General features: G+C 38.6%; 1 protein-coding gene across 1 annotated transcript in view; it reads left to right on the top strand.

Moving 5' to 3' along the window:
- Positions 1-214: 214 nt before the first annotated feature.
- LOC129003627 (folliculin-like) overlaps positions 215-10,243 on the top strand; it is a 31,249-nt gene continuing 21,220 nt past the window's right edge. The window contains exons 1-4 of the mRNA XM_054431925.1: positions 215-274; positions 2,021-2,148; positions 3,958-4,095; positions 7,909-8,112. Of these exons, the coding sequence (XP_054287900.1) occupies positions 2,029-2,148; positions 3,958-4,095; positions 7,909-8,112 (462 nt within the window). The 5' untranslated portion in view covers positions 215-274; positions 2,021-2,028. The remainder of the gene's footprint in view (positions 275-2,020; positions 2,149-3,957; positions 4,096-7,908; positions 8,113-10,243) is intronic.

Below are 10,243 nucleotides of genomic sequence, written 5' to 3'. Positions count from 1 at the left end.
GCTTCATGGAGAGACCTCCTGGCACAGCCATTAAAGTTGCTGAAAAAAATAAGTACATTGTTTCTTTTTGTTCTTCTCTAATCTGTCTGTCAGTTGCGTTGCAGGTTCTCATTGTCAGTCAATGTTCTAATGTCAAAAACAAAACCATCATGAGATTTTGATATAGGCCTAGATATAAGTTAAACTATTCAAAATCGTTACGAAACGAAGTGTTATTGTTTTTGACATCAAATAAAAAAATCTAGAACACAACGAATTTTCGTGAATTCTTGAGGTCTTCTACTTCATTTTTATTTTTGTTGGCTGTAGTGTAGTAGTATTTACGTTTCTAAAGGGATTTTAGGTTAGGGTTAGAGTAACAAGTAACTAGTAACTTCAACTTGCCCCATAAGTAAAGTAGGCTACATTTATTTGCAGGCATCCTGCATGGCCTTGAAAGAAGTTCTTATTTTGTGCACGAAGGTATTTATTTAATTATCAAGCAGTTTATTATTATTAGCAGCATATTATTAGAAGAAATTTGAAACCATGATTAACTGAATAGGTAACTTACTGTTAAGAAATCAGTTGATTAACGAAATAGGCTACCTTATCTAACTAACTTATCTTAAGTTAGTTTGTGTTTTGTTAAGATTGGCCTAAGGCCCTGTACACATGAGGGCGGCAGCCGCCGCGGTGGCCGCAGCGGTGGCCGCCTAGGAGCGTACACATGGCAGCGGTTGGAGCCGCGGTTACGCTGCAGTTGCAGTGTGAATTGACCGTCGCTCGACAGCCAGTACTGTATTTACCCAATTATTTTTCTTTTAAACGCGTAACGCTTGACAATTCTTTTCAGCAAAAAACTCAAATAACTCTTGCCACGCATTCTTTTTTAAGTTTATGTCCTAAACGTATCTTCTTTTTGTACTTCTTTAATGGACAGTTCAGTGTCAAAGTTTTTCTGGTTCCACAGCAGCACGCATGGCCATTGTTAACTTACACTACGAGCACTACATCAACTCCAGCCACAGCTACACACTTCACCAACACACAGAGAGAGAGAGAGAGAGTGATGTCCACAGGGCAAGCGCGCACATGTCTGTGATCCTATAGTAGCAACTGCAGTCAACCGCGGCGGCTACCGCCCTCATGTGTACGCTCTCATTCCAACTCTAGTAACTTCAACCGCACGGGAGCCGCGGCGGTCGAAGGGAAATCTACGACCGCCGCGGTTCGTTGCGGTTGATTGGAAGTGGGCGGTTGCATGTGAACGGTCCCATTTGCTCCTTTGAACTTTCAACCGCCGCGGTTCCCGCGAAATAGCAACCGCGGCGGCTGCCGCCCTCATGTGTACAGGGCCTTAGTCATATGCCTAGGCTGATTCCTAACCTCAGTTGATGAATATAAGGGTACAGTTTCCCAACTGGGCTAAGTTATGCCAATATCGATTGAAACTATCGATTCAATGAGTGAACCTTAATTAGATTTTTTAGCTATCAGCAAGTTTGGTTAAATAGGTTAGGTTATTACAGTTTCATTTTATAATTGATATAGTTAAAAATATTGATTATTAATCAATATTTTCAATTCTATAGTTTCAATCGATATTAAGTAAGCATAGCCCAGTTAAGAAACTGTACCCGAATATTATGTTTATGCTAGGCTACGCCGTCAGCTGAAAAATCTGATAATTCTGCCCCCATTACATGTATGGTCACGGACTTTTTTGTTTAGGCATCTGGGCCTTAACATAAATGCAAGCCAACTCGACATTCTTCCCATTAAATTTTGCAAATCACAACTAATAGCTCTCTAATCGGCATTCCTTCTATCCCCCAAGCCGTTATATGGTCACAGACTTTTTTATTTTAGTAATTTTGTCTGGGCCTTAACATAAAATGTGTAATTAAAGCTGGTAACAAACATCTACAATTTGAGGGTTAAATTTAAGTAGAGGGTAAGTTGGTGTTTTTAGTGTAAAGGGTGTTAAGATTTTATTTAATGCCAATAATTAGGCTAGGCCTATTCCTATTTGTTTTAGGATACATTATGAGTTTTGTAATATCTTTGTGCCACTTCTGCGACCAACATGGACCCAGTGTCCTTCAGACTTGTTATTCCTCAAGTCAGGACGAGGAACTTGTAAATTCAAATGAAACATCGTGTCAGGTAAGTTACCTACTTCTTTATAGTAAATTGACTTCTGCTCATCAGATGCAGAAGTCCTATTTTGCTTGGAGCGATTGCAGCGATAGTAGTTGGGCACTGTTCTAACGGAGTTTACGTTGTCCTGTTTGGCTTAGAGCGACTGTCGCAAGAGTCGCTAGCTACAGTCGCGGACCACTGCTTGCGATAATCGGGCCACGACTGATTCGCAGCGACACATGCGCAGAACCTCAAAACAGTCCAGTTCACTCAGTAGGCACATTAATATGGGTTAAAATAGCCATAATTTACTTTTTTGTTCACGTTAATTTTTCTATTCATGTGCTGTTACGATTGTACTGTTTTGGTTATATTTCCTTACACATTCATTTAATTTATTACATTAAATTGTAGGAGAAACAGGCGACTCTTTATTTCCAGCAAACTTTGCATTGTCATTGCTCAAATGGTTGTGTTACATGTAGGCTAGTAAAAATATCTATTCGAATTGAAATATAAAATGCTTGCCTGTTCCAAGTTAACTATATGTGTTTTTTAGTTGTGGGTGTTAAACTGTTAAGTTCTTACTGTATCAGTTTTTGTATGAATAAATATTTTTATTTAGACTCCAGGTTTTATTTTCCGACATTCATGTAGTATTATTGATCACTAACTATTTTTTTATTGATAGGCCATAAATATATTTTTTTAATTGATATCACTACAGTTTTCTATTTATATCCTATCTAGTGACGTCTAGTGATACATATCCGTCCCAAATCCTATGTATCACTATGTATTTTCTATCGATTGTCCACTGATACTTCCACTAGGGTCAAGTAAAGCCTCGTCTTCTAACTCCTCACTGAGGAGATACTTTAAAAAGTTACAACATGCACTCATGACTTAACCATTGTGAGTGCTGGTATTCAACTAACTATGAAAAATCGCGCCAGACCGAAAATCAATCGCTCTAAGCTAAACGGCCGCCGTAACAGCGATAGTAGTATAGAGCGATAATCGCTGTGCGACTATCGCACCCCCCAGAACCCACTGAGCCAAAAAAGAAACGTTACATTTGAATCTAAGTTAAGTTACTATGTTAGTGTCTATAACAGAAACTAAGGGCATGCTAGTTGTCCATGGCTTTTGGACTAGGCTAGTCGTTGAGTAGAGGTGGGCGTTATTTAACTTAATGGGGTAAATAATAATAATACAGAAGAATGATATATTACAGCTTATGACATCTCAGCTGACACATAGCCTAGCATGAGCAGTGTAGATGGGAGGAGGGTGGAGGTAGGGAGATGTCATTTTCGCCGAGTGTAGTCCAGTTAAACCAATGTCCGGTTAAAATGTGTCGGGATAAGAGGGAGACTTCTGTAGTGTGAAACTTAAAATCATATTATTTTTGTAACGGTGTCTGAACTGTTAGCACGAGCGAGTAAAGTAACGCTGACCCTGTAATCCTTTTAATTAATAGTGATCCATATATATTTGATAATAGTAAACCCTTAATAGGCCTACTGATTTACAGTACCTACCATACGTGTAGCCAAATGTTAGACTAAGCTAGACTTAAAAGTTAGTGGCAGAAATATAAAATGTTTTGAGTGCCCAAAGATATGGAAACATATCAGTTTCTAGAGTAGGTCTAATACCTTTACCAATATTTGCTTGCTTCACATTCTGTCCACTCTATTAATTATTTATCTGTTGTAAGTGTGTTCAGTAATATTTATTAGATTAGCCTAACTTTCAGAAAAAAGAAAGTAACTTAGCCTAAATAGTTAAATGCCTTTTATCTTAAGTTAACCTAATTTATCTATTTAGGCATGCTGCATGGGTGAGAGGTACATCAGTACAGACAGAATGACTGGCACTCGATATGTCAGTTGTAGACTACCAGCTCAGCGTCAGTCTCTGGTGTCGTGGCTCAGTCATGTGTGTGTCCGGAGCCTCAGCTGTGAGGTGAGCTCTGCTATAGCCTATGTTGGTAGAAACATTGTTATTCTATGGAGTAGAATAACAACTTACTAGTTTTCCCAACTAGGCCCAGGACTAGTTGAGGAGACGTCCTGTTTAAATTGCTGTGAATTATACTTTGAAAGGGTGTAATCAGTAGGCAAGGCCAATATTTATAACCATTCCTTAATTAACCATTCCAGCACTTCCAGCTACTAAATCTGTCTGAAATAAATCCCCATAGGCCTAAATAGGTTGATTTTTCACTAAGAAGTAATGAGTCCGAATTTCTATTTCTTCAGTAGTTTAATTTCTTAAAGCTATTTGTTGGATTTTCTCGGTTTTGTGTTGAGAACAAATCTAACCATACCTACCGAAAAATTATGCACTTGCATTTAAGGGAGATCAAATAGAAGTAAGGTTGACAATTAATCCAGGAGTATTGTTAGAGAGTAAAGACAGTCAAGCGGATACACCTCTTTTCCAGTATTTTGAAACATTAACCATTTCATCAAAGCACATCAACAAACAACAAATGAATTTATTTCTTTTAACAAGAAAACATTATTTTCAAAAAGTTGTAGTATTTGCAGGAAGAACAACGATCTTTGTCGATGCAGCATGCTTAAAAATAAAACAAAACAATGGTATTTTCTAAAGAAACTGTATTAGACTGAAATCTGACTAAACAAACAATAACATCCATCACTTAGTAATCTAGCTGAACATGGTTTACCTGTTCGATCCTAAGAAAGGTGTGACGGTGCAATTACGTCCTGGGACAAGATTGTACTGTCCGCCTCGGATAGCTAATCTAATTGAGTAAGTCCAGAGTAAGTAGTAATACTAATAGTATTTAGTTTAAATGGCTCAGATATGGTTATTAAGCACCAGCCTTCAGTAAATGACACATTCATCACTGCCCGGGTTAAGCTTTAATAAAAAAAATTAGAATAATTGGTGTAAATTCCGTGAGTGAAATAACTTACTGGTCGTAACTAACTGAAATTGTTTACTTCGAAAATAAAACAAATTTTTACTTAATGGATACCGTGTTTCACTTTTAGAATTAAAACCAATGACCCTTAAAAAAACCGAATCAATTAAATCGCGGGTCCACGGGCTATTTTGCCCTGATTCATTTTCCGGGCTGTTCCACCCTCGACCTATGGTTTCGCGATGTATACGGATCCAAGAGCTATTCTGTCCTTGGCCTAACACCTAGTGTTCGAATCTACCAGAGTTATTCCACCACTGGTTCAATTACCGGGCTATTCTGCCCTCGCTCTATGGTTTGGCGATGCACTCCACTCCACTTACCAGGGAGAGATGTAGCTAGCTATTCGCTCAGCGTTCGACTGACTGTCCCCTGTCCTGCACAGCTTTTATAAGGGTCGCGACACTAGCGCAGTGCGTAGCTGCTCGGAGAACTAATGACCCCGCGTGGGCCATTTGAAATCGTATGAACACTAGTTTTCTCTTGTAATATTTGTACCATTACAATTTACAAAGGTTAGTAGCTTTTTGATGGTTCCAAACTGGAACAAACTGTCCTTGATCATTGGGCTTTTAATAAATGTTCCTGGCTAATGAAAAAGCTGAGCTTAAAGCTCAGTAAAGCTACACAAGTTGTCTTATTTCATTTTACACTCATTTTTAAATCCCATTTAGGTTACAATTTGCAACTAGGTGGTTATAATAATGAAAAGAATCAAAATGAAAAGCCACAGATACAGAACTTTATTACTTTTCATTGGAATGGCGACCATACAAAGTAGGTATTTTAAGCCAAGTATGAATGGTGATGAGTTTAGGATGAGTGGCGCGATCTTTTAGTCTTGTTAGTGACTAAGGCTGACATATTCCTTAGACTCAGCTGTTAATTAATCATACAGTTAATGGCAACTAAGTTTTTTAATGGCAGTTATAGGTTGTAGTGGAATCCAAACCACATTTTTGCCTTGGTATTAACAAATTGGTCCAACTATTAGGATAGTACAGCGGACAGGGCCGGATTTAGCATTTTTGCGCCCCTAGGCCCAAAACAATTTTCCGCCCCCTAGTCTGGTCCCAGTTACTTTCTTTCAAACCTTTATTAAAAACTATATCACGACTATAGGCTTAAGTTAATTGCTTGAGTATCACTCTTCGTCGGAATCGTTGCATTGCAAGTTTTTTTTAAGAATTGACTTGTTTAGCATTAACAAAATGCCGTCTTAAACACTTTTAACAAATTTATGCCTTTACTAAATGCTCACGTTTGTGGCCGTGGCCGCCGTGGGACTGAACTGAAACAAAACAACTCAACTCACCGAGCATTCATGCAAAAAAAAACATGGCCATTGATTCCAATTCAGGGTCAAAAACATGAACTCCATACAGTACGTGATACCATAGATTAAACATACTCCTTTAGTAGATTTGTCATCGTTTTGGATTAGCCTAGCTGAAAACAATTCTTTTTATTTAAGGAGTATGTTTTATCTATATTTAACCCTAGTTTATAAAAAAAAACAACAATCTAATCATTAAAAATTGGTCGTCTCCTGTTTATATTAAAATAAATTAAAACCCACATCATAGAACTAAACCAAAAATAATAGAAACAAAATTACGTGATAACTAACATCAAGTGTCACCAACATAAACTAGACATTGACAAATTTTGAATTAACAATGTCATAAGAAGTCGACTTGAGTGAGTTACATTTAACCTATGGTTGTACTGCATCTAGGCTTTGACTATTCAATGATCTAGGTTATATTTCCAAAGCAAAACAGAGCAATATTCCGGCCAACAATACCGATTCTTAGGTCTGAGGAGAAAATTACAGCATTAATGGTGCTTTGAAGGGTATTGCATTTTTCTAAAATCTAATGCAAACTGAAATTAATATTTTTTCGTAAATTTTAAAGGTAAATTCATTGTTGATTTGATATTCATCACACCGTATTATATATTTTTATTAGTTAATAACTTTTGTTTTGTGAAGTGAGGGTGGTAACAATGTCTACCACGCATGCCCCCCTAATCACTCTGATCAGATAGTACCGAGCCTGAGCCAGCATAGTGGCAGTGCAGTGGCAATACGATGCGTACCGCTAGGGCAGGGCGCTCGTCAACGTCAACATCCCTACAGCCTACTCCCGTATAACCGGTGTTCGCTACCAATTTTGTAACGAAATTGATGCGTAGTTCCGAAAAATAGTTTAAAATTCCTAACAATTATTTCTTCTTATGAACCTCAGAATCATAACGCTTAAACAGGCAGTTTTTTTTTTATCAACTAAGACTATTTATTTTCATTTTTAGATATAAAAAAATCCTCTCGGTCATGCGCCCTCTGGGACCTTGCGCCCATAGGCCCGGGCCTACCGGGCCTATTGGGAAATCCGGCCCTGACAGCGGATAATCGTAGTACTCACTAGTGCGGACGTTAATCCACACCAGGGAGTATTGCATCCACAGTGCATGCCTATAAATATCCACAATTCGTGACCTTCTAGTAGCTGGATTATAGGACGACGCCACTGTCCCAGTCAATGTGTTTTAACACCAGTAAATCATCCAAAATGATGGTTAGCAATTTAAACATGCAAACTAAAACTAGTTAATGTACCGATACGGGTGAAAATTATAGCTATTGGGTGAATGTAAGTTAGGTCTAACATGGCTCATAAAAGGGGGCACGAACTACTTGATTGTGTGGACTAATGGACTACTCAAGTATGATGTCATCAATCATCAATAGCCTAATCAATCAACTACCGCCTCAAGGTTTATGGTTTATGAGGTTTACCAGAATATGATTTTTGCAGGTAAACCCTTGTGTATTCTGTGAACCGCCCAACTGTGCCCTGTCAATCTCATTCAGCGTACGTGATGCCCAGGCCCGAGGCTTCTATCACTGGCTCAGCATTGTGATAAGCTCGCGTGACCTTACCTTCCTCGCCAGCTGTTGGCCCTTCCTCAGCAAGCAGGTGCAGCACATCGTCACTTGGCTGCAGGACAGAGCAGTGCAGGTAAATGCTAGTGGTAACTAAATTGACTATTTAACTAAGTAACTATTTATTTCAATGTCAACGACCATTTTGTACAAAAGATACATAAGAAATTACATACATGCAACAAGAAGCAGAATAAAACATAATATGTATGAGTGCAGCTGACATGATGATGGGATTACAATGATAGTGAGATAGAGATTTGCATATGTTGTGAAATGACATAAGGTGTAAAATGATAACAATATAAATAACGACAGTACCTATAAATATAAATTAACAACAGTGCAGAAAACAGCAATACAAATTGACAACTGATATGACTAGAACAACAGTGTAAATAAATTAACAACAATAACAACAGTGTAATAAATTAACAACAATAACAACAGTGTAAATAATTTATCAAAAATAACAACAAACAGTGTAAAATTAACAACAATAAAATTTGGTAATAAGGTTAAAACCACTAATTGTCGCCTTGTGGTCCAAAGTTATTCCTGGTGGATTGTGTACATTTCGGTGCAAGCGCCATTGTTGGTTTCGTATAATAACTAAACTTTCTTGAAGAGGTGCGTAGAAAGTTCACAATACAAAAATACATGAACACTGGTCAACCATTATTTAACATTGTTTTTACTTTTTGCTTCACGTGCACGGGCAGGATATGGAGGCACGCCAGACGTGTGTTGAGACTCGACTGAAGATGGGAGTTGGTCGTGATCTGACCTTTGTCTCGGTAACATGGCTAGTGCAGCATTGTTTCTTCTATTGTTTAGTTGTATTATGGTTTCGAAAAGAATGATGGAATGCAGGGTGTTTTTGTCAATTAACACGTTCAATTGATATAGTCGCGTCACTCCCACCACATTAGTTCAGTATGAGCTCAGCTATTGCCGGGGAACGTTATAATCGTTGCCAGCCTGAAACTTAGAATGTGAGCTTTATTCTGGTGTAGATTGGTCCTAAAATTTCCCGTAAAATCCCATCTGGCAATGCTTTTGTTCCGGTTTTGGGGATTTTCTCTCTTCGAGCCACATTACAAAGACCCTACGCATCCAGGCAGTGCTGCTACCTTTGAGTGTTTCAGTGAACTATGTCCACTCTCGGAGTAATGCAGCACAATCACCGCTGCTCTTTTGTTATTCGTCTGACTAAAATATTTTAATGCCAATTGCATTCGCCGATTCGGTTGCGCTCTGTGGCTTCGCCCAGGCCTCCCCGCCATTGGCGAGCGCCGGTTTAAAGGTATGCCGCACTGATCATGTTAACAGGTTGTTTGTGTCAATTTTAGAGGCTCTGTAAATTTTGAATGGTTCCAATACCGTCTTTATTCGGCCTTTTTGAAAAATATATAGGCCTAAGGGTTGAAAATTTTTTGATAGTACCTGGGGACCGAGCTATGGCTCGGTATGTTTATTTTGGTTAACATAAGGTTAACATGGGAAACTCCAGAGCCACTGGGGCGGAGCCGATTGGACGGATCACGAAATTGATGGTGTATAAACCTATTCCATGAAATTCTACACGTATGTACCAAGTTTCGTGGCAATCGGTTCAGCGGTGTCTGAGTTTATCACTGCCAAATATATATATATCTTACTAATATTATAAATCTGAAAGTTTGTGAGTTTGTGTGTGTGTTTGTGTGTGTGTGTGTTGCTCAATCACGCATAAACTACTGGACGGATTGGGCTGAAATTTGGCATGATGATAGCTCACATTCCCGATTAACATTAAAGCATATTATTATCCCAAAAATCCTATCGGGCTCCGCCCCAGTGGCTCTGTAGTTCCCCATGTTAACCTTATGGTTTTTCATATTTAAAAGGAATTAATGAATCTTAACAGCTGTTTCAATTAAACAAGTTGGTTCTGTCCTATGATGTCCAATAGCATAAAAGTTACAAGGATTACCAACAGGGTGCAGCACTATTATTTTTTTTTTAATTTATGACAACAGCTAATTTCCAACCAAAAGGTGAGTGAGCGTAGCGAACGAACTTCAACCTGGAGGCGAGTTAGCGTAGCGAACGAGCTAACCTGAAGGCAAGTGAGCGCAGCGAACGAGCTCCAACCTAAAGGTGAGTGAGCGTAGCGAACGAACTTCAACCAGGACGTGAATGAGCCATGCAAATACTTATGAAGT

This window comes from Macrosteles quadrilineatus, unplaced genomic scaffold, assembly GCF_028750875.1.
Source record: "Macrosteles quadrilineatus isolate MER2022 unplaced genomic scaffold, UCM_ALF_1.0 Scaffold_9__3_contigs__length_116548681, whole genome shotgun sequence".
Classification (NCBI taxonomy): Eukaryota; Metazoa; Arthropoda; class Insecta; order Hemiptera; family Cicadellidae; genus Macrosteles; species Macrosteles quadrilineatus.
Note: the sequence above shows the minus strand (reverse complement) of the source record. Positions and strands in the feature narration are given on the sequence as shown.